Here is a 25,658-nt window from a genome sequence, read left to right on the forward strand (position 1 = left end):
AATAACTATATGAAATTACTATTTAGTTAAGATATTTCTGTCTTGTGTTGCCCTTCATGCTAGCTGGTAGTGGTGTCTTTTGTTTTTCTTTTTGGCTTTTTAAATGAATTTCCTTAACAGATAGTATTTTTTAAGAATTTTTATTTATTTGCAAGGAGAGACAGAGACGAACAGACAGAGAAAAGAACACACATGTCAGGGCCTATTGCCACTGCATATAAACTCCAGATGTATGTACCACTTTGTGTATCTGGTTTTACATGAGTCCTGGTCAATTGAACACAGATGAGCAGGCTTTGCAAGCAAGTGCTTTTAACTACTGAGCCACCTTCCCAGCCCAATAGATAGTTCTCTAAATAAGTTGTTTAATAATTAGAATGATAAAGTATTTTGACCCTGCTTTTGAATTTCTTCTGGCAAAGGCCTTCTGAGGAAACACTAGGATGACTGAATTTTTAATGTACCTTTCAAGGGTCTGACAGACAGTCAGAAAGTCACAAAGGCACAAAGACAGAACTGATTAAAAGGAATTCATATGAAGTGGAAAGAGAATAAATCCTCTAGTGGCAAAAAGGTTTTAAAGGAGGAGAAAACGCATTTATTACATCAGCTGTTCAAAGCATGAAAGGAATATGGTCTGGCTTACTGATCAGAGACCACAGGTGTCATTACTATCAGTTTTGTTTATATATATTCTGTAGCTTCCACCTGGTAGGCATGAGATGGTCACAAAGCCAGCTTCTTAGGCAGTGTGGTAGGTTCAATGTCCCCCCCCCAAATTCAAGCTGAAATATGAGTGTTGTGGTTCACACCTATAATTTCAGAAGTAGGGATGTTGAAGCAAGCAGCAAGCTTGGGCTACATAGTGAGCTCCAAGTCACCCTGGGCTATAGAGTGAGGCCCTGTCTCAAAATCAAAAGGACATGCCACTGCTACCGTGACAGTATTAAGAGGCAGTATCTTTGGAAAGTACTCAGATCTCTCATGAAAGAAGTAGTATTGGGGTCTCAGGAGTGGGTTCTTGATGGGAAGGATGAGCTTGGACCTCTTTTTCTCTCTTGTGTGTGTACTCTTATCACACGACATCCTTGGCCATGGTATGAGGCAGAAGACCTATGCCAGATGCCAATGCCATGCTATTGGAAGTCCTAGTCTTCAAAACTGCATAAAATGACTTTTCTTTATAAATCGCACAGTCTGTAGTATTCTGTTACTACCTTAGAAAAGAAACTAAGACAGAAGCAAACAAAACCAGTATCTTTTGGGGCTTGCTCATTCACAAACTGATGTCTCTATAGAACAAGGACATAATACAGAGTCCTTGCCCTGAGAGCTATTTTCTTAAACAAGAGACTGAAACATTAAGCCCAGTCTCCAAACAATGGCAGGTATTTTAAAATGATCACTTTGCCTAAGTGACAAAAGGGACCATAATTTTGTCATTCTCAGAAACTTCTGGTTTTCCTGTTAGATAAGAAGAATAAGAATTAGATGTCATTTCTATGACATTTAGTTTATTCACTCCCCCATCCACTAGTCCCATGTACAAGAGTTAATAAAAATAAATTTGGAATTTGCAATCAAGAGACTTCCATTTTGGTCCTGACTAAACTTGGCACCAGCTGTGTAACTTCAGGCAAATCATGTAACCTCTCTGGTCCTCAGTTTCTCATGAAACTGCAAATGTCGGTTGTATCATCTCTAAGATCCTTTCCAATTAGAAAATATTCATCCATCTGGTTTTTTTAGTGCCACAGCTGCAGCCAACCTATTACTGCACATAGCAAAGCTGAAAATACCCATGGAAGGACAGAATATGATGTGTAAAACTGAATCCTCAAACCAGAAACTTTGGAACAATGAAGATAAATTCTAAAGTTACTCACAAATAAATGGGACTGGGGCTATAGCTCAGTGGCAAAACACTTGCCTAGCACGTGCAAGGAGCTAGCATTGGTCACTAGCACTACAAAATGAATGGATGATGAATGACCAGCTGGATTACCCCTGTGGAGAAATACAGGTCAGGGAAACACGTTTTGGAATGCTGTCTTCTGGACATGAACTGGCTGCTGCATTCATGACCTCACAGTGGCTTTTGTTACCTGCATAAGACTCATATGATATTGGGCTCATCAACATTTTGTTCATGGATAATGGGTGAGGGCAAAACCAAATGACATTAAAGTGTAAGAGGAACTAGTTGGAAAGGAAAAAGGACTCAGTGGAAGGGGGAAAGGAGCAAAAGAAGGTAATGGGAGGGCAATATCAAAATAGATTAGGTGCACATATAAAACATGTCAATAAAAATATAGGTCAGGGGCTGGAGAGATGGCTCAGTAGATAAAGGGTGCTTACTTGAAAAGCCTGATGACCTGGGTTTGATTCCCCAGTACCCACGTAAAGCAAGATGCATAAAGTGGTACATGCATCTGCAATTTGTTACCAGTGGCAGGAAGCCCTGGCACACCTATACATATATTCATTTTTTTTCTCTCTCTCAGTCTTAAATAAATAAATAAAATATTTGAAAAAATACAGGTCTGTTAGCATGGTGGCACATGCCTTTAATCTGAGCACCACCCTGAGACAAACAGTGAGTTCCAGGTCAACCTGGGCTAGAGCAAGACCCTACCTCGAAAAACCAAATATACATATATATCAAACCATTAATAGCTTTGATTTTCCCATCAAGGAACTGTGGCCAAAGCTTGCTAGAAATTGCTTTAGGAACATATCTTTCACTTAGTATATTGTTTATTTGTTTCATTCTTCTTTGTGGCAGGTTTTCTCTTTGTAGTCTAGGCTGGACTCAAACTTGAAATCCATTCACCTCTGCTTTGCAAGTACTGCTATTCTATGCATACACCGCCACTCTTTTTAAACAGTAAGTAGGAACTCCAGTGGTACAATCAGTTACCGTGTGGTACTTATACAGTCTAAAGTATAGGTACTGTAAATGATTTGTTAACTGATTCACATGATAGTCAAAATAAAATGGGAAATATGAATGGGAAAGAAAATGAAGACAAGAGGGGTCTTGAAACACAGGGGTACACAGAAAGCATCTAAGGCTTAGAGGTTTTAATGAAGACCAAGGAACCAAAGAATGAGATGATAATCATGAAGATTTCAGAGGTAGACCATGGGGGAAAGAAACAGAAGTGAGCAAATGAATCAGCTCTAGAGGTGGTTGCTTCAATTTAGGAGATCAAAGCATTTAGGGGGTAATATCATATACAATGAAGATTTTTCAGGATAATGCTGAGACTTAGAAAGATCAATAAGGAAATCAGTGGACACTACAAACATGGTACTGAACTGGGTGTGCTGAATTGTGTCTATAATGCCAGCTCACTGGCGACTGAGACAGGAGAAGCTCAGTGAGTGAAGTTCAGCCTGGTCCTACAGAGTCAGCTCCAGGTCAGCCTGGACTAGAGTAAGACCCTGCCTCAAAAACAACAAAAAACAAAACAGGAACATGTTACCTAACCTAAGAGCAAAAACAACAAACCTAATAAGCTAGGCTGTAGAGAATTAGGATGTTATGTCTTTTTATTTGGCTATACTTCCAAATGTATGGAAAAATGGTTAAAATAGTGTGGTGGTTTGACTAGAATAGATGGCCCCCAATATATTCAGTTGTTTATTTGTTTGTAGTTTGCATCTGCAGCCACCTGACTGGAGGCAATGTCACTGGGTGGCTCTTAAGGTGTGGTGGTGGGTTTCAGATTTCAATCTAAAGATATGCAAAGTGTACCTAGCTGGAGTTCCTGAAGTGTGTTGTGCTGTGTGGCTTTTGACCTTTAGGCTTCTCTCTCTCTCTCTGCTTGGTCCTGTGAAAGCAGGCCAGCTTCTTCTGCCACTGATGGAACTTCCCCTGGATCTGTAGGCTTCAATAAATATCCCTTCCTCCATAACTGTGCCTGGTCTGGAAGTTCATCTCAGCGAACCTGAAGCTGTCTGCTACAAATAGCATGAATAGTACAGTTGTTAATATTTTGTCATATATGCATTCTCTGTCTATAGTCATTTCTTCAGTCTCCTTTATTCTAGAAATATTCCTTAGCCTTTCTTTCTCATTAATGACACTGTTTTTGTTTTGATTTTTTGAGGTAAGGTGCTCGCGCACTCCCTCTCTCCCTCCCCCCAACCCCTTCTCTTTCCCTCTCTCTCTCACCCAGGCTGACCTGGAATTCACTATGTAGTCTCAGAGTGGCCTTGAACTCATGATGATCTTACCTCTACCTCCCAAGTGCTGGGATTAAAGGCATGCACTACCACACAACACTGAATATTTAATAAGTATAAAACAGTTGTGTATAAACTATCCCTTAATTTGGGACTTGGTGGGTGGCTTAGTAGTTAAAGGTGCTTGCATGCAAACCTGCCAGTCCAGAGTCAATTCACCTGTACTCAGGTAAAGCCTGATGAACAAAGCAGTGCATGCATCTGGAGGTCACATGTAGTTGCAAAAGGCCCTGGCACATCTATACTTTCTTTCTCTCCCTCTGTTTTTCTCTTTCTTAAATAAATAAGTGAAAAAGAAACATATATCCCTCAACTTACATCTTTCAGCTATGTCCTCACAAATAGATCCAGGATATATATTTTACCATGATAAGCAACATGTTCTTTTCAGGTCATTACATAAATAAGGACATACTGTCCAATCCAGTTAACTTGGACTGCTTGGTAAGAAAAGGTATCAATAGAGAGTTGGCTGAGCAGTTAAGGTGCTTGCCTGTGAAGCCTAAGGACCCATATTCAACTCTCCAGAGCCCATGTTAGACAGATGCACAAAGGTGAAGCAAGCACAAGGTTGCACATCCCCATTAAGTGGAACAAGCATCTGGAGTTTGACTGCAGTGGCTGAGGCCCTGGCGTGCCAATTCTCTGTATCTCTCTTGCTTACTCTCTTGAAAAGAAAAAAAAAAAAAAAAAGAAAAGAAAGAAGGAAGGAAGGAAAGATCAACATAAAATTCTCTACTATAGAAGTAAGGTTTTTGTTTTTTGCTTAGTTTCTTCAAGGCAGGGTCTCAGCCTAGCCCAGACTGACCTGGAACTTACTCTGTAACCCCAGAGTGGCCTCAAACTCATAGTGATCCTCCTACCTCAGCATCCTAAGTGCTGGGATTAAAGTCGTGCAGCACTCCTGGGCTGTTTTTCTCCTTTTAATTTATAAACAATTTGCAGGGACCTGCTTTGAGACTATGTGTATATTCTGCTCTCTAAAACATCCATTCAGTTTTGCTTAAAGCAATTATTTCTAAGGCAGTCACAAGATAGTCATTTTCCAACTTGTTCCTTCTATTTTTATTAGGATTTGAGTTTTTAAAATATTTTTTGTTCATTTTTTATTTATTTATTTGACAGTGACAGACACAGGGAGAAAGACAGGTAAAGGGAGAGAGAGAGAATGGGTGCGCCAGGGCTTCCAGCCTCTGCAAACGAACTCCAGACGCGTGCGCCCCCTTGTGCATCTGGCTAACGTGGGACCTGGGGAACCGAGCCTCGAACCGGGGTCCTTAGGCTTCACAGGCAAGTGCTTAACCACTAAGCCATCTCTCCAGCCCAGGATTTGAGTTTTTAAAGTCCTCTTTTACCCAATAGAGAAACGGCACAACACAAAGATTACAAATAGTCATCTTATAAAATTTTAAAGTAGAACTGGCTTTACCACCACCTCTGGAAACTTTTCCCTTTGGGGAGACAAAATAGGACAAAAATGGCAGACCAAAATATGATTATACCACTATCAGTTCAGTGAACCAGTAAGTTTGATGGGGGTCACTTACAGAGCATGGAAGAGGGTTATTTATAGGAACATGGAACCTCTAAAGCAGCCACTTTTATGGGGATTCCGGTGTCAAAATTATTCCTTGGGGGCCTGAGAAATAGCTCAGCTGCTAAGGCATTTGCCTGCAAAACCTAATGGCCAGAGATTAATTTCCCAGTACCTGGAGGCCCTGGCGCACCCATTCTCCCCATAGCCCTGCCTCTCTTCTATCTCTCTCTGCTAGCAAATAAATTTTTTAAAAATTCAAAAAAGATTACTCTTTGGATGCCCCTCCCTCAGCTCAGGGTGAGGGCTTACTTATAGAGCATCAGGATCCCAGAGCAGCTGCACCATGGAGAAGTCTCATTCTACCCGGAATAACAACTTCCTGGTGGCCACTTCTAGAAGCTCCTTGTCTCTGTCTAGGAGTATGAGACCACAGAGCAGCCCTTCAGTGGGGCTCACTATATTGGGATTGTCCCTGATCCTCCCTCAGCCTCAGGGTGAGGGCTTACTTGCAGAGAATGAGATCCCAAATCAGTTCAGTGGGACTCACTATGTAAGAATTACCCTCATTCTTCCCTCAGGCTGAGGGCTTACCTAAAGAGCATGAGACCCCAAAGAAACTCTTCAGTGGTGCTCATAATATCGAGATCATCCCCACTCCTCCCTCAGCCAGGGAGTGGAAGGCTTGCTTACAGAGCATGGAGACTCCAAAGAAACCGCTTAGATAAAACTCACTGTTTCTAGATCTTTTACTCTTTATATACTCATCTCCCTCTGAGGGTACAAGATTTCATGCATTTATTATATATAACTGGTGGGAGGGGCACCTGAGTCTCAGATGGGGGTCTGATGACCCTCCCCATGCCTATACCTTCAACTTCTCTCATGAGCTGACCCAGCTACTTCCCATAAAGTTGGAAATAGTTGTTCACACCTTTCAATGCAAAATAAGTTTGCCAAAAACCAACCACTGTTTCAGGAAAATGCAAAGCTTTTTCCACACAATACTAAAATAATGGGGCAACTCAGTTAAACATTCAGACAAGGAGAATGCAGTTTACAAATAGCTGTGACCTTCCTATAATATTAACTTTTTTGCAAGTTTTCTCAAAGAGTCATTATTGTGAAGATGCCAAATTTGAAACTTTATTAAATTATTAAGTATGCAAAAGAAACTTAAATATATGAAAGTATTAACATCATTTTAAATCTTTCTCATAGGAAATATGTTCTATGCAACAATTCAATAATGATCTTTAAGCTTAGAGAAAAAAATTACAGTTCTTCATTCTGCTCTCACTCTTGGATGGAGAATCTGCTTTATATAGAAAGCAGTGAATAAGGGGGAGACCCAAGATCCATCAGTACAAGAAACTGCCTAGCAGGCTGCATGTGGTGATGAATACCTTTAATCCCAGTACTCAGGAGGCAGAGGTAGGAGGATCGCTATGAGTTGGAGGCCAGCATGGAATTACAGAATGAGTACCAGGTCAGTCTGGGCTAGAGTGAGACCCTACCTCGAAAACAAAACAAACGAACAAACAGAGACTGCCTAGCAGGAGATAAGCTATCTCTATCACATCTGTCAGGTCCCCAGAGACATGACAGAGGGAGAGGTGCATTAAACAGGAGTTCTGCTCTCACTGTTAGCCTGAAAACTTTCTCTGGAGAGATGGCAGTAGACCCTGAAGAGACCCAAAACTTATCAGAGCAAAAAATCAGAGGATACAGAGAGCTCAACACTAAAGGAGGCCTACAACATGCCCTACACCTTGCTCTCCAAGGCTCAGGGAACATTGCAGAAAAGGGGATACAAAGATTGTTAAGAGCCACAGGATGGGAAGGAGTATTATGAGGCAATGTCCCTGCTATACATAATGACTGGTACATTCATGACTCTATAGTGAAAACCAATAAGCCTATTAAGGAGTGCCCTCAGTGGAATGGAGTTAGAGGCGAGGGAACATAAAAGTATAACCTGAGGGCTGGATGTGGTGGCGCACACCTTTAATCCCAGCACTCGGGAGGCAGAGGTAGGAGGATCGCCAAGAGTGTGAGGCCACCCTGAGACTACATAGTGAATTCCAGGTCAGCCTGAGCTACAGTGAAACCCTACCTCAGGGGGAAAAAAAAAAAAGTATAACTTGAGGGACTATGATCGATATGTTCATACAGTAAAGTTCACAATGAGTAAATATTTTAAAAATACTTAAGGGCAGGAGATATGGCTTAGCAGTTAAGGCACATACCTGCAAAGCCTAAGGACCCTGGTTCAATTCTCCAGGTCCCACATAAGCCAGATGCACATGGTGGTGCATGCATCTGGAGTTCATTTACAGTGGCTGAAGGGCCTGGCATACCCATTCTCTCTCTCCCTCTCTCTCTGTCCCAAATAAATAAATGAATAAATAAATCTTTTTAAAAATACTTAAAATCGGGCTGGAGAGATGGCTTAGCGGTTCAGCACTTGCCTGTGAAGCCTAAGGACCCCGGTTCGAGGCTCAGTTCCACAGGTCCCACGTTAGCCAGATGCACAAGGGGGCGCACGCATCTGGAGTTCGTTTGCAGAGGCTGGAAGCCCTGGCGTGCCCATTCTCTCCCTCTCCCTCTATCTGTCTTTCTATCTGTGTCTGTCACTCTCAAATCAATAAATAAATAATTTTTAAAAATACTTAAAATGAACTACCATGTAATTCATAAAATTCTCTTATGGGTATATATCCAATTAAAAAAAGAAGAATAAATCAGGGCTGGAGAGATTGCTTAGCAGTTAAGGCACTTGTCTACAAAGCCTAAGGACCCAGGTTCAATTCCTCAGTTCCCATGTAAGACAGATGCACAAGGTGGTTCATGTGTCTGGAGTTCGTTTGCAGCAGCTAAGGGCCCTGATGTGCCCATTCTCTCTCCCTCCCTTCCCCACTCTCAAATAAATAAATTAAAATTAAAATATTTTTAAAAAAGGAAATCAGAAAAAAATTACAAATCTTGGCTGTAATTCTGTTTTATGTCTCCCTTGATATTAATTACTATCTGTACTATCTGAGTTATATTGCTATTTTTGTTCTTCCAAGGTCAAATAGAATCAGTATTTATTTTTTATCTTTTGTAGTTGCTAAAGGCTAAAATAATATGAAGCCATAGTTGTGTATGTATTCTGATTGTTCAAAAGACTTGCACTGGGGGCTAAGGTATTGTTCTTTGTTACATTAATTTGAAATATCTCTCTTTGTAACAGGATTTTTAAAATAATTAACAGGCCACAAATATAATACTTGCTTCATTATGACTTTTCTAAAAAAGACTAAAAGCTGGAAAAATCATTTAATGGCTAGATGGAATGTCATATCATTTAAGAAGTATTTTTGCCTTCTAAAGACTTGTGATTCTACAATGGATATTCAAACAGCCCCTATCAAAGGCTCAAAATACTTGGAATTTTGAAAGGAAAGATAGACTAATCATACAAAGAATAAAGAAAAGTATGAAAATGCATTTACTTGATCTATGGGGTTTGGAAGGCTGTTTTGGTTGATTTTTTTCTGTTTCACACAGGCAGTAAGTGTATTTGTAGTATCAATCCTATACAAACCTTCAGGCCAACATATAATCATATCAAAAAGTGAATAATTCACTAAATATTAATTATTGAGAGAAATTATAATTTTGAATAAGAAGTGGTCTCTGTTTACAAAGAAAAGTACTTATTGAAAAGATTCTCAGTAAACTAGGGATTATGGACTGAGGAGATGATTCAGTTAGCAAAGTACTTGACATTCAATAATGAGGAGCTGAGTTTAGATTTTTCAAGGCCCATATAAAATGACAAGCATGGGGCACTAACAGACCCAGTGCTGGGGAGACAGAGACAGTAGAATCCCCAGGACTTACTGGCTAACTTATCTAGCCCAATTGGTGAGCTTCATGTCAGTGAGAAATCCTGTCTCAAAAAGAAAGATGCAGAATGATCCAGTAAGACACCCAGTGTCAACCTCTGCCATCCACACAGGTAGGAGCATACACATATGCATACACACAACACATATATACACAAAAAACGATAAACCGCGGATTATAACACACAATGAAGGTTTAGGACCCTTAACATCCTGATAATTAAAACCATAAAGTTATCCCAGGGCAGCATTAGTGTGACAAAATAAGAGAGCTAAGGCCTGGAGGGATGGCTTAGTGGTTCAGGCATTTGCCTGCAAAGCCAAAGGATGCAGGTTCGATTCCCCAGGACCCACGTTAGCCAGATGCACATGGGGGTGCACACGTCTGAGTTCATTTGCAGTGGCTGGAAGGCTTGGCGCACCTGTTTTCTCTCTCTTTCCCTCTTTCTCTGTTAAATAAATAAATAAAAATAAAATGTTTTCTTTAAATAAGACCTAAGAGGAATCTAGAGGAACCACAACATTTTTAAATGAGAAGAGGGCTAAAGAAATGGCTTAGTATAATAAAGCACTTATTTGAAAAGCTTGAAAGTCTGGGTTTGATTCCCCAGTACCTACATAAAATCAGATGTACAAAGTGGTACATGCATATGGAGTTCATGTGCAGCAACAGGAGGTCCTGGTAGGCCCATTCTTTCCCTCCCTCACTTCCTCCTTTCCTGCCCCCTCACTCTCATAAATAAATAGAAATATTTTTTTAATTAGAAAAAAGTGGAGCCTATATAAACAATTTAAGTAGAAACCTAAAGGAGAATGTGATTTTGCTGAAGCCAAGGACAATGACTATTTTAAGAAAGTTGCACAAAATTGCAGTTCTGTTAATCAGTATCAAATGTGCTCCATTAGATTTGAGATCATTCAATAATCTGTCAGATCATTTTTCCTCAACTGAGACAGACTACACTTTTGGATAACTAGGAAATTTTGAATATAATGTTATTTAATGTAGATACTATTAGCAATGTTTATTTCTTCAGTATGATTTAGTATTGTAGTTATATCAGAGAACATCCCTCTTTTAGGACCTTCATGAGGAAGTACATAAAGGCCAGTATCATAATGTCTCTAGCTCATTTTCAAATGAGGGAGAAAGGGAATGAAGGAGACAAGATAGCAAAATACTACCTGGTGAAGCTAGGTAATAAAATAAAATAAAATAAAATAAAATAAAATAAAATAAAATAAAATAAAATAAAATAAAATAAAATAAAATAAAATAAAATAAAATAAAAACAGGCCTATCCATTAAATTGTACTAATAGTCAAATGCTGAAGAAGACAAGGCAGGAGGGTTGATTTCAGGTCATCCTGGGCTACACCTTAAACCGGGCATGGTAATCTCAGCACTTGAGGGGATCATCCTCAGCTACATAACAAGTTCAAGGTCAGCCTGGGTTACATGTCTCAAACAACAAAATCAAAAAAGAAAGAAAGTACACAGACAATTCACTGAACAGGAAACAACACCTGCAAATAATAAATTTGATAAGGACTTTGTATCTCGAATATGTAGGGAGACCTTTTTAATTTATGAGAGAGAGAGAAAGAGAGAGGGCAATGGGCATGCCAGGGCCTCCTACCACTGCAAATGAATTCCAGACACATATGACATGCTATGAATCTGGCTTACTTGGGTACTGGAAAATCAAACCCAGATGGTTAGGTTTTATAAGAAAAGTGGCCTTTATCCACTGAGCCATCTACCCAGCCCCATAAAGAAACTTTTATAACAAAATCATTAAAAAATAGATAATTTAAAAAGTGACTGCCTGGGCAAATAGGCACATACCTATAATCACAGTACTCAGGAGACAGAGACAAAAAGGATCCTAAGTCTAAGGCCATGTGGACAATTCATGTCAACCTAAGTTACCTAGTGAGATGTCTCCCCAGCCCTATCTATAAAAAGATATATGATAGGTAGACGATAGATAGATAGACAGACAGACAGACAAGCCTGGGGAAATGGCTCAACAGGTAAGAGCATTTGTGGCACAACCATGTGGACCATCCCTAGCATCTATTTAAAAAGAAACAAAATAGGCTGGGGAGATAGTTCCGCAGTCAAAGACACTTGCTTGCAATGCCTGATGGCCTGGATTTAATTCCCCAGTACCCAGAGCCAGATGCACAAAGTGCCATATGCATTTGGAATCCACTTGCAGTGGTAAGAGACCTTAGTGTCCCTATATTCATTCATTCATGCTCTCTCCTCTCTTTCCCTTGCAAATGATAAATAAATGAATACCAAATAATAAGGCATGGCCACACATGCTTGGGACCTCAGTACTGAGGGGAGCAGTAACAGGAGGATTACTGGTGCTGGCCAGTCAGCTAATCTGACTGAAAAACATCAGTTCCATGTTCAGTGAGAGCCTGGCTCAGGAAAATGTCATAGAAGAGCAACAGAGGAGGATACCTGATACTCCCTGCTGGCCTATACATACGTGTACATGGGGTATGCATATTTGTATACCAACATGTACATATACTATATACACATAAAATAATAATAAATAGTTCTTAAAAAGTGAATGATGGGCTGGAGAGATGGCTTAGTGGTTAAACGCTTGCCTGTGAAGCCTAAGGACCCCAGTTCGAGGCTCGGTTCCCCAGGTCCCATGTTAGCCAGATGCACAAGGGGGTGCACGCGTCTGGATTTCATTTGCAGAGGCTGGCAGCCCTGGCGCGCCCATTCTCTCTCTCTCCCTCTATCTGTCCTTCTCTCTGTGTCTATCACTCTCAAATAAATAAATAAATTTATTTTTTTTAAAGTGAATGATCATAATAAACATTCCTCTAACAAGACATATAAATGGTCACTAAGACCATGAAAAGATGCTCAACATTATTAGTCATTAGGGAAATACAAACAAAAGCCACAATAAGATACTTCTTGTTACCCACAAGGATAGCTACAATCAAACAGACAATAACAGGTGTTTCCAATGGTGTGGAAAAAATGTAACTAATCCATTGCTAATAGGAAGGTAGATTGGTACAGTAACTTGAGGAAACAGTTTGAATGTTTTTCAAAATTTTAAGCATAGAGCATTTATATGACTCAGTAACTCTACTTATGGGAATATACCCAAGAAGACTGAAAGCTTATGTTTACACAATAACATGTATGAATGTTCACAGCACCATTGCTCATAATAATAAAAGGAAAAGGGAGGGCTGGAGAGATAGCTTAGTAGTTAAGCGCTTGCCTGTGAAGGCTAAGAACCCCGGCTTGAGGCTCAATTCCCCAGGACCCATGTTAGCCAGACACACAAGGGGGCGCATGCATCTGGAGTTCTTTTGCAGTGGCTGGAGGCCTTGGCATGCCCATTCTCTCCCTTTCCCCCTCTCTCTCTCTGCCTCTTTCTCTCTCTGTCTGTCACTCTCAAATAAATAAATAAAATTTTTTAAAATTAAAAAAAATAAGAGGAAAAAGGAAAAGTATGAAAACCTTCTAACCTGATATCTACTGATTACTGGATGGATAATACTATGTGGCCTATTCTCACAATGCAGTATATGTAGATGAAGCCAAACACAAAATACTAGCATACAATTCCATTTATATGAACTGACCAAAGTAGATAATTCTATAGAGACAAGATGCAAGTTGGTTGTTGCTAGAGGCTAAGAAGACATGGAGATAGACAAACTGTTAGAAATGAGATTTTATTTTGGAGTCCTCGAAATACATTCAAAGTAGACAAGGTTGTGGTTGTGCAAAAGTATACTGCCAGTGAGCTGGTTACTTTGTCATGCTCAATCCTGTGGTATGTGAACTTCATCGCAATAAAGTATTATTATTATTATTTAGATTTGTATTTATTTATTTGACAGAAAGAGGCAGAGAGAGAATGGGCAGGCCAGGTCCTCCAGCCTCTGCAAATAAACTTCAGACACATGCACCACCTCGTGCATCTGGCTTTTGTGGGTCCTGGGGAATTAAACCTGGGTCCTTTGGCTTTGAAGGCAAATGCCTTAACTGCTAAACCATCCCTCCAATCCTATTATTTAGATTTTTGAGGCATGGTCTCACTCTAGTCCAGGCTGGGCCTGAATTCATTCTGTAGCCCCAGGCTGGCCTTGAACTCACTACAAATCTTCCCACTTCAGGCTTCCAAGGACTGGGACTAAAGGCAACTTCACCTCAATAAATTAAAGAAAAGAAAAAGCAACTCAAAAATCTATGCTAATACTTCCATTTATGTGTAATATTTGAAAAGGAGAAAAACATTTAAAAGAGATAGAACTTACCTTTTAAAGCTAGGCTTAGCTGTTTCTTTTTTTTAATTTTTTATTTATTTATTTGAGAGCAAGAGACACAGAGAGAAAGACAGATAGAGGGAGAGAGAGAGAATGGGCGCGCCAGGGCTTCCAGCCTCTGCAAAGGAACTCCAGACACGTGCGCCCCCTTGTGCATCTGGCTAACGTGGGACCTGGGGAACTGAGCCTCGAACTGGGGTCCTTAGGCTTTACAGGCAAGTGCTTAACCGCTAAGCCATCTCTCCAGCCCAGCTGTTTCTTTTTTTAAACCTAAAAAATGTGATTAAATTTAAAGAACCATGGGGAGGGGCAAGAAAGGGTAATGGGAGGATGAATATGAGCAAAATATATGATATACTTATGAAGGTGTCATACTGAAACCCTTTATTTTGTTCACATAGTAAAGATAATTACTTTTCACTTTGTGCTAAAAAATTACTTCTATGGAATTTGTTCATTTTGAACTTTATAAAAAAATTATGTCATGACACACTTAAAGACTTAGTGCAATTCCAATGTCCCTTCCTACTTTCAAGGATTAGGTTACAAAGTTTGCACGACTCAACTAGGAGGGAGGACAGCATTTGATTTCCAAAAGAAAATATCTCAGACTAATTAACACAAAGTAGTCTACACCCTCAATTTTCCACTATAAACCCGAGTAAACTTCCAAAAACAAGATATGGAATCATAAAGATATGGGAAAATAATCTATAATCTAATTAACAAATTATGGAATTTAAATGAAACATTATGTCCCAGCTTTTTTATTTTAATTTGCATGTAAAGCTATGTCCCTTCATGTGAGTTTCAACTACATTCCAGTAGCCATAAAAAGGCTACAAGTAATCAAAGGAAATATTTAAGCCTCTAATCACATGGAGGTGAAAGGAGATACATCACCTATGCAGAAACAATATGCTTCTTTTGGAAAGATATAATCTAGCGTTCTCAGAATATTTTTGAAAGCATGAGGCAAATCGCATAAAGCTCTATGTTGAACAGATATAAAAACTGTGAACACTTGAGTTGTAAAATCTAATAAAATTCAATGATGTCACTAAATATCATGCAGGTATGGTATAACTGTTTATAAGAGCATTGAAGAACAGATATAAATTACAGTGTTTTTCTTGGTCCCTGTCACTGCATTATAAATGGACATTTTATACTAGTACATTTTCAACTGCAATTAACTCAAATATTACTTCATGGCAAATTCGAAACTACATTTTTTTTACAGGTAGTTTCCTATGTTCCCCCAATATTCACATTCAGTCAAGTGATAATATCTTAAAACAAAATCACACAAAGCAGCTTGAGAAGCATGGGAGTAAATGAGAAATGGGAAAGAGGGTGGAGTCTCTTTTCATTCATAAACATAGGCTTGAACCCAGCACTCACCATTCTTAGCACTGTTGATTTTTGTTGAAGAACTGCTACAGCCCATGACTTCTAAATAATATGCCCACGAATTTAACTTCAGGTTCCAAGACAGAGTTTGATGTCCTTCCCTTTATGCTTCTAGAAATCACTCTTAGCTGATTCCCTCCAGTCCATAGGTACTAATAAGGAAGACAGAGGAGGGAAGGAAGGAAAGCACCAGTTAACAGAGTGGTAGCTAAGAGGCTGCTCAGCAGGATTCATTTTATGTTTCTTCTGAACTGCTGTTCATCTTGTGATGTGAAAAGTGATTAGATATAATTGGATTCTTGTTTGTTTTCCAGAACATAGCACCAGCCACAGAGAAGTTATAAATGTTTTTCTTTACACAAAAATGATAATTTCTCATGTTTAGGTCATATCAAGCTCTGTATAAAATTAGACACTAATTTTAAGTACAGGGAATGAGACATAAAGGACGTGACATAATTCAGTTGTTTGGGCTTTAACTCAAAGTAATTAGATCTAACTGGGCTTTTGAAAACATAAATTGAGCTGGGCATGGTAGTGCATGTCTTTAATCTCAGCACTGGGGAGGCCTCAGGTAGGAGGATTGCCATGAGTTCGAGGACACCCTGAGACTACATAGTGAATTCCAGGTCAGCCTGGGCCAGAGTGAGACCCTACCTCGGAAAAAAAAAAAAAAAAAACATAAGTTGGAGGCTATGAGACAAAAATAATACATTTAGATAACTATGTCAACATTCAAATCAGAGTGAGTTCTTTGGAAGTATTTCTCAAAATCAGTTGGAGGAACTTCTATACACAAAAAAAGGCTTAAGGCCTTCCCCAAAACTTACAGATCATAATCTAAGAGTGTTCTTCTTAAGCTAACTCTTCAGGTGCACCTGAGGTCCCCTCCAAAGTCTCAAAGTCTCTGCTTACGATGACTAGGCTCTTCAGATGAGGCCACTGAAATGGTAATTTCAGTTACTTGGAGGTTTTCAACAAAAAAATCCCTTAGTTCAGTGGTACAGCATGTGCCTAATATGCCTCATGCCCAGAACCTTAATAAATCAACTAATTTTTAGCTTTGGAATGATGTTTTATACAATAACAACCTTGATAATCTTATTTCCTGATCAGAACTAGGTCTGATTCCTTTATGTACTTAATTACCCTTCCTAAACTTTGGATTATTTCCAAATTTGATAGTAAATTTTCATGTTTTTATGTGCATATATATTAGAAAGAGAGAAAAAGAGATGGGGAGGAGGACTCATAGCAGTCCAGGATGGCCTCAAACTAAAACCCTGAACTTTTGATCCTCTTGCCCAATTCTGAGATTTCAGGTGTTTGCCACCACATCTGGCTTTATGGGATCAAACACAGGCTTTTGTGTATGCTAGGCAAGCATGCTACCAACTGAACTAGATTCACCAAGCTCTCTTTCTGGTCTTTATCTACATCATGAATAAAAAATGTTAACAAGGTGAAGTCTAAAGAAAGAACAAGCCTTTTGACATTCCATTCCAGATCATTCTTCAGAATCACCACAGATCTACTACATTTATACTCTCTAAGAATATTTGCTCAGGCAAAGAAGGAAAATGGGAGGGAGAAAAGAAAGAGAAGGGGAGAAGGGAGAAGGAAGAGGAAGGGAAAGGAATCAGTTTAGTAAGATATTTAATAAAGAATTCACAGGAGATGGATGAGACCTTTAAAATTACCTTTATTTATGCAAAGAACAAAGAAGTAACTTGACTAAATGTTGTATAGACCTGTGTTTGTCAAATACTGTTGCCTGTTAGAATCATCTAGTGATCTCCCAAAATTTCCAATGCTCAGCCTGTACCATTAATTCAGACTCTCTGGGTAATTTAAAAAGTACTGATGCTCGGGTCTCACTCCCAGGAATTCTGATATAATTAATAGGAGGTGGGGATTGAGCATCAAGATGTTGTTGAAGTTCCTGAAATGTGCAGCAAAGTTGCTAATAGAGACAGTCCATGATGCTATCTAGCAACCATTTTACTAGAAATGATTTGAATACACCTATTTGAAAATGATTTTTTCCATAGTCAGGCTTATACGCCTGTGGTTTCTGGCATTTTTTTTTTAAATTAGAGAACTCTGAACCCATTTCCATACTCAGGAATTTCTCAAAGGTAATTTACAATGCCTATGAGAAAGCATCTGCAGGCTTCTTGATGACTCCTTGAAGTAATTCTTCTTGACATAATAGCATGCCACAAATAAAGGCTCTCCAATGGAGGAGAGACTGCTAAAATGCAGACCACCAGGCTTTACTAATAAGGTCTATTTGAAAGGCTGGGCGTGGTGGCACATGCCTTTAAATATTTTATTATTTATGTATTTATTTGACAGAGAAAGAGAGAATGGGCATGCCAGGACCTCCAGCCATTGCAAACAAACTCCAGACACATGCACCCCCTTGTGCATCTGGCTAATCTGGGTCCTGGGGAATAGAACTTCAGTCCTTTGGCTTTGCAGGCAAATGCCTTAACCGCTGAGCCATCCCTTCAGCCCGGCACACACCTTTAATCCCAGCACTTGGGAGGCAGAGGTAGGAGGATTGCTGTGAGTTCAAGACCACCCTGAGACTACATAGTGAATTCCAGGTCAGCCTGGGCTAAAGTGAGACCCTACCTTGAAAAAAAAACTATTAAAAAAATTCTGGGCCATATGTGGTGGTACAGACCTTTAATCCCAGCACTCAAGAGAGAAGGATCAGCATGAGTTCATAATGAGCTACAGAGTGAGTTCTAGGTAAGCCTAAGATAGGATGATAACTTTCCTTGAAAACTAAGTAACTAAATAACTAAATAAATAAATCTGGTTCTAGAGAGGTGGCTTAGCAGTTAAGGCACTTGCCTGCAAAGTCTAAGGATGTAGGTCCAATTCCCCAGTACCCACATAAGCCAGATGCACAAGGTAGGAGTATGCATCTGGAGTTCATTTGCAGAGGCTGGAGTGCCCATTCTCCCTCTCTCTGCTTGCAAATAAATGAAAAAAAAATTAAGAAATCTGGAGTCTTGAGGCTAAAAAAATATTTGTCTACTCAAGCAGAAGCAGGAGTACCTGAGTTCAATTCTAAGAACCCATGTAAAAATTGCTCATTCTTATAGTTTCAACACTGGGGAGGCAGTGATAGGAGAATTCCTGGGGCTCACTGACCAGTCTGACTTGTTAGCTCTAGCCCAATGACAGACTGTGTCTTGAGGTTGTCCACTGGCCTTCAAAAACACAGAAAGAAAAGTGAAGAGAAACAAAAGGAAAGGACAAGAAAGGAGAGGAGAGGAAAGAAAGAAAAGAAAAAGGGAAGGAGAAGGGGAAAAGAGGAGAGGAGAGAAGGAAGAGAAAGAAGAGTAGAGAGGAGGCCAGTGAGAAGAGGAGAGGAGAGGAGAAGGAAGGGGAGGGGAGGGGAGGGAAGGGGAGGGGAAGGGGAAGGGAAGGGGAAGGGAAGGGGAAGGGAAGGGGAAGGGAAGGGGAAGGGAAGGGGAAGGGAAGGGGAAGGGGAGGGGAAGGGGAGGGGAAGGGAAGGGGAAGGGGAGGGGAAAGGGAGGGGAAGGGGAAGGGGAATGGAAGGGGAAGGGAAGGGGAAGGGAAGGGGAAGGGGAAGGGAAGGGGAAGGGGAAGGGAAGGGGAAGGGAAGGGGAGGGGAAGGGGAAAGGAAGGGGAGGGGAAGGGGAAGGGAAGGGGAAGGGGAAGGGAAGGGAAAGGGAAGGGGAAGGGGAAGGGAAGGGGAAGGGAAGGGGAAGGGGAAGGGAAGGGGAAGGGAAGGGGAAGGGAAGGGGAAGGGAAGGGGAAGGGAAGGGGAAGGGAAGGGGAAGGGAAGGGGAAGGGGAAGGGAAGGGGAAGGGAAGGGGAAGGGAAGGGGAAGGGGAAGGGAAGGGGAAGGGAAGGGGAAGGGAAGGGGAAGGGGAAGGGAAGGGGAAGGGAAGGGGAAGGGAAGGGAAGGGGAAGGGAAGGGGAAGGGGGAGGGAAGGGGAGGGAAGGGAAGGGGAGGGGAGGGGAGGGGAGGGGAGGGGAGGGGAGGGGAAGGGAAGGGAAGGGAAGGGAAGGGAAGGGAAGGAAGGGAAGGGAAGGGAAGGGAAGGGAAGGGAAAGGAAGGGAAGGGAAGGGAAGGGAAGGGAAGGGAAGGGAAGGGAAGGGAAGGGAAGGGAAGGGAAGGGAAGGGAAGGGAAGGGAAGGGAAGGGAAGGGAAGGGAAGGGAAGGGAAGGTCACTGTGGCACATGCCTTTAATCCCAACACTCGGGAGGCAGAGGTAGGAGGATCCCCTTGAGTTCAGGCCAGCCTGAGATTACAGAGTGAATTACAGGTCACCCTGAGCTAGAGCGGAGACCCGATCTTGACAAAGAAAAGAGAAAACTAAATATTCTGGGATCTTGCTATACTACTGACATGCCAGGTTAGAGAGGTTCACTGGTACAAGAGTAGCATGATTGTTATGGGAGTAATCAACCCTTTCTGATTGGATGAGGCCCACTCCATTGGAGGGAATTCATGTTAGGTATGGTTAGTTTGGTTAAAAGCCTTCGAATGTGGTGGTCATAGGGTCCTGGGGGGAAGCTACTACTGTTGTTTTGCTAAACGAACATGTGTCAAAAATGTCTTCTAAATATTTCCATCTGTGAAGTTCATAGCCTTGGTCATAGAAATTCCAGATTCTCCTCTTCTCTTTCTTCTTCATGTGTGGTGTGGTGCATGTGATAGGTGTGGTATATATACATGCTTACAGTAGCTGAGGACAATATCAGGTGCCTCTCTCCATTGGCTGTTCATCTATTTTTCCTTGTCGCTGATCCCAAAGCTTTGGCATTTTTCCAAGTCCCAGCAATTTTCCAGTCTCTGCTCCCCAGAGGACTGAAGTTACAGATGTGTATGGCCATACTCAGCTGTTTATGTGGGTGCTAGGAATTCAAACTCAAGTAGTTCAGGCCCTCACACTTGTGCAGGAAACACTCTTAACTTATGAGCCAGCTACCCAACCCAAAACTACTTTTTGCACTAAACAGCAGTTACTGCAAAGACTCCTAACTTGGGGCTGGGGAAATGCCTCAGAGGTTAAAAGCACTTGTTTGCAAAGCCTGCCAGCCTGGGGTTAATTCCCCAGTACCCATGTAAAGTTAGATGCACAAAGTGGTGCATGTGTCTGGAGTTCATTTGTAGTGGCAATTACCTGGCACATGTATTCATTCTCTCTCTCTCTCTCTTTCTCTCTCTCTCTTGCTCCCTCTCTCTCTCTCTTCATAACTGATCAAAGTGCTAATAATAAGTGACTACTGAGTGTTCACCCAAATGGGAAATCTATATCACCCCCTCCAAGCCTCACGAAACACTGGAGAAGTGGAGGCAGAAAGGATGTATAAGCTGGAAGATGGGAAGGAGTGCTGTGGAAGTCAAGTCTTGTGGACATGTTAATGCTATTGCACTCATAGCAGGTGTGGTTACCTGTACAAGGTTGGGTTTAGGCCTCCATCACGGCTGGCGGAGGGGTTGACCAGGCCTCACTTCTCTCTTGGCAGTTAAGGGTTGCTAGGGGAGAGGTAGTTGTTGTTTTTTTTTTAACCCCATTGGTACAGCCACTGGTAAATTGCCCATGTTCCTCTAAGTAATGTTCCATCAATGCTCATGCAAGCAACCCTAATTAAACTCAGTGGATCACCAAAAATAAAACAACAAAGTACTAGGGAGACTACTTGGGATCAGCAAGGAGGGGGAGATAAGACAAAGTGATAGGGAGTGAATTTGATCAAAATATATTGTGTATACATAACATGAATATTGTCAAAAATTAGTTTCAAAAACCTAGGGTCTTGGAATCTGCACTAAAATGCAACCTTGGGATGGGATATAGAACTCTTACTTTCTAGGCCCTCAGGCTCAATCCCCAGAATTGCAAAAATAAGTAGGGTACGTAATTTAGGAGACTGATGAAGGCAGTCCCCGTATCCCAGTTCAAGAAGCACTGTCTTCCTATAGTATTCCTATTTTTCTTGGGCTTTGGATCATCTTATGCTATTCGTTTCTTCTCCCTTTTTATGAATCATAAATACTGGGCCTTGTGTAGGCAATAAACATTGGTTAGAAAACATGAATTGATATATTTTATTCTAATTTTCTTTCTCAAGAAAAATAAATAAATAAAGTAGTGTCTCTCCAAAGGCATTTGGTTCTCAGCCACCTCTTGGTCAATTCATCACATGACAAATAAAATTCCACATACAAGATTCACTGCAGCAGGTCCTGGTAGTGCACGCCTTTAATCACAGCATTCAGGAGGCAGAGGTAGGGGGATCACTGTGAGTTTGAGTTCACTGAGACTACATGGTGAATTCTAGGTCATCCTGGCCTAGAATGAGACACTACCTCAAAACAAACAAACAAAAATCATTAGGAAGCAAGGCATGGTAAAACATGCTTATAAATAAAATCCCAGCACTCAGGAAAGGAAGCAGGATTACAAATTTGATGTTAGCCTAAGAAATACAATGAGATCTTGTCTCAAAAAGGAGAAAAAGAGGGCTGGAGAGATGGTTTAGCAGTTAAGCACTTGCCTGTGAAGCCTAAGGACCCCGGTTCAAGGCTCAGTTCCCCAGGTCCCACGTTAGCCAAATGCACAAGGGGGCGCACACATCAGGAGTTCGTTTGCAGTGGCTGGAAGCCCTGGCACGCCCATTCTCTCTCTCTCTACCTGCCTCTTTCTCCCTCTGTCTATTGCTCTCAAATAAATAAATAAAAATGAACAAAAAAAACAAAAGGAGAAAAAGAGCCAGGCGTGGTGGCGCACACCTTTAATCCCAGCACTCGGGAGGCAGAGGTAGATGGATTGCCGTGAGTTCAAGGCCACCCTGAGACTCTATAGTCAACTCCAGGTCAGCCTAGGCCAGAGTAAGACCCTACCTTGAAAAAAAAAAAGGAGAAGAAAATTCACTAGGAACTTTAAAAGTGTGAAACTTTCTACATTTCCATTACACTGTGAGTTCCGTACAGTTTTCTTTCTAAATATCCCTTGAATCTCTGGCACTTGCACAGTGTCTTCCATATAGAATGTGCTTGATAAATGCTAAATGGATTAATAAAGCAATGAATCTTATTAAGCCAGAGTACTTTACAAACTTAATCACTAAATTTTGTACACAGATATATGCTACTTTGAGGATACAAAAGCTTTTTATTAAAGCAGAAATGGGTAGTGCTTATATCTTTTGTTCAAGTACATTTTAAACTCATCATGGAAAGAAATGATAATTGTTCTAGAATTCTTTGGTTGTCTATTAGAAACAGTAATTGACTATTAGAATTTTTATATTATTAAATAGTACATTATGTTATAACTGTTTTTCTCTCAAGTAAGGGAGGGAAGAGAAAGAAGGAAAGGGAGGAAGGAGGGGGAGAGGAGAAGGGGAGAAAATGGAAGGAGAAAGGGAAGGGGTGAGAGAGAGAAAGATAGTTCTTTCAGTTCTCACCAAAACATGAGGTGGCTAAGACTTGGTCCCACTGTCTCATACACCTTGAAACAGAGGGGAAAACAGTTTTGTAAGCCATGTAATAGTGCCTCTGAGGACACTTTTGACTGACTGTAAAGCTGATAAAGATGATTTAGGGATTTTCCACTACTTAGCAATGCCTAAGCTTCTATTCTCACCGTCTGTCAGCATTAGGAAAGCACTTAGTGTACTAACAAAGTCTGAAGAAATGATTCCCTGAGGAATTCTTAGGGTTGAGGAAGAAAGAGGGGGCCTCTACAGGGTCACTGAAGGTCCACAGATGCCCTAGTCAGCCACAGACACACAACACTGGACTGGAGTGGAAATCTTGGCAAGGACAAAACCATCTTAAAATTAACGCATGCAAATTTCTTTAAAATCATACCAGAGATGGTTTTAAAGAGTAAACATGAAATAGTGACTCATCAGGCACTCACAGACAATCTGTAAAAAGAAAAGCTTCTGCTAAAAGGTTTTCACTGTGCATGGGGGGGGAACTGCTTGATGTTGTTGGACTCCTTTCATCCTCACCACTTAATGGAGAGGCTAAAACATGCAAACACAAGGAAAGAACAAAAGATGGCCCTTGGAGCCAGCCTCACCTCCAGAGCTGTGAGATTTCTAAGTCCTTGCCCAGCCACCTCAAGTTGTTCTTATTCACTGGTAGCATTATTTTTTTTTTCTTTTGAAGTGCATCTCTGCCCAGCTCCCACACCTTGGCTCAACCACCTTGACCTTGAGTCCACTTCTGGTAGTACCCTACGTATGAGAAGCTAAGCTTTTCCTAGAGATGTTGGTTTTGTGAGAAATTCTTACTCAAGTTCTAGCCCTAAGGAAGTAAAATCCAAATCCCAAAGTCCTCCCAATTCCTCACCACCACCAAAGGCGTTAAACAGGAAGATGTAATTCTTCTGTTTGAGGATGTATAGATACTAGCAAGGAGGAAGGGAGGACAGACACCTTGCCAGGCTTACCCTTTTGCATTCTTATTGGCATACATTGCAACTGAGGTAGTCAGTGTGAAAATAAACCTGGCTTGACTGAAGAACAAGTCTTCCTAGTGGATGGAAAGTTAAGAAGGGCTGTGAATGGTGAGTGCCTAGTGTGTTCAACGTATTCCTTCATTTGTGGCTTCACAGAGATTAAACTTCATGGATATCTAGAGGTTCTGGGAGAATTAAAGATTCACAAATAAATGGGGCCCCTTGACCTCACCAGAGATCTAATATATGAAAGAATATATCAATAATAATAATTACTAGAATCACCACTGTTTATTAAGGGACTACCATTTACCCAGCATAGGAGGTGCTTTATATTTCTATTATTTTAGTGAATCTTCAGAACAAACCTCACTCCTATATTACAGATGAAGAAAAAAAGTGAGGTTCACAAATTAAATACCATACTCCCTGATAGCTAATTAGTGGTAAAACTGAAGACTCACTCTGTATAATCATTAAAGAATGATAGCTGGGCATTGAGGCACATACCTGTAATACTAGCACTTAGGAAGGGCGGCATGAGGATCTGGAGTTTGAGGCCAGCCTCAGCTACATGAAACTCAAAAAAAAAAAAAAAAAGAGAGAGAAAGAAAGGAAGGAAGAAAGGAAGAAAGAAAAAAGAAAAACAGAAAGACTTTAAACTGGATGTGATAGCTCACACCATAATTCCTGTACTTAGGAGGCTGAGGCAGGAAAATTGTCACAAGTTGGAGGCCAGACTGGGTTACATAGTAAGATTAGGGTCAGCTGGAGCTACATGGTGATTTCCAGTCTCAAAAAAAAAAAAGAAAGAATGAAAAAGAAAAGAAGAGAAGAAAGGAGAAAAGAAAAGAGTGAAAATGTCCTCTGAAAGGTAAGCTTATGCCTTGATTTTAAGACCTGGTTGAATGAGTCTCCATGAAATAAATCATTAAACAGAATTCTTGAACACTGAAAGGAACTGTTTTCATTCCTTACATACAGATGAAAAGTTTGTGGTCCTCTATAATTTTGATGCTAAAAGAAGAAAATGAAATTTTCTGAATATGTAGTTCTATAGAGAAATATGGAGAATACTTCATGGGGGGTCTGGCCTTGATGGGTTTCTCAAAGTATCTCATTTCCTAGCTGTCAAAGAATTTTTCCAAATATCAAATTCATTCAAAATAGGCTGCAACTCTTCAGAGTATAAAGTCATCTGTATACCTTTTTAAAACAATTCTTAGAAAAATGATTTTGATTTACAGTGAGCATCTCTGAGAAAAAATTATTCTGAGAAATTGCAAAACAATAAAATATTCTTCAGTAGGTACATATCCTCTCTTCTGTTGCCATACAAGACATGTTTATGATGTACAAGTCAGCTTGCCCACAATGCCCAAGAACAAACACAAACATTACCTGTGCCTTTAGCTTGTTCAATTCAGAAGTCTTCCTCGTTCCAAGTGTCTCAGGAGAAGCAAAGATGAGAAATGCCTTGTGTGTGAGGGAGTATAGAATCTAAAAGAAAAGAAGCACAATTTCAGCTCCTGTACCCCTCACACATGTACACACAAAAACACACTTCACATTTTTGCAGGGAATGCTATTTAATAATCAGAGACACAGAGAGAAAGAGAAAGAGAGAAATAAGTACTATACCTTTCAGCCAAGAAGGCAAGCCCAGAGCCACACATCTAAGAGAGGCTAAGCTAGCCTATTGAGATGTGGCAGTCTGCCACAACCCTGCTATTCCTGGCCAGAAGATAAAGGGATGTGCTCAAGAAATGAGCT

At 40.6% G+C, this 25,658-nt stretch overlaps 1 protein-coding gene across 1 annotated transcript in view; it reads right to left on the reverse strand.

The window, feature by feature from the left end:
• The window catches only part of Ppef1 (protein phosphatase with EF-hand domain 1), a 128,856-nt gene extending 103,511 nt beyond the window's left edge, over window positions 1–25,345 (reverse strand). Inside the window, exons 1-2 of the mRNA XM_045140717.1 lie at window positions 25,287–25,345; window positions 15,409–15,569 (exon numbers count right to left, since the gene is read on the reverse strand). Of these exons, the coding sequence (XP_044996652.1) occupies window positions 15,409–15,454 (46 nt within the window). The 5' untranslated portion in view covers window positions 15,455–15,569; window positions 25,287–25,345. The remainder of the gene's footprint in view (window positions 1–15,408; window positions 15,570–25,286) is intronic.
• Between the last annotated feature and the right edge of the window lie 313 nt (window positions 25,346–25,658).

This window comes from Jaculus jaculus, chromosome X (genome assembly GCF_020740685.1).
Source record: "Jaculus jaculus isolate mJacJac1 chromosome X, mJacJac1.mat.Y.cur, whole genome shotgun sequence".
NCBI lineage: Eukaryota > Metazoa > Chordata > Mammalia > Rodentia > Dipodidae > Jaculus > Jaculus jaculus.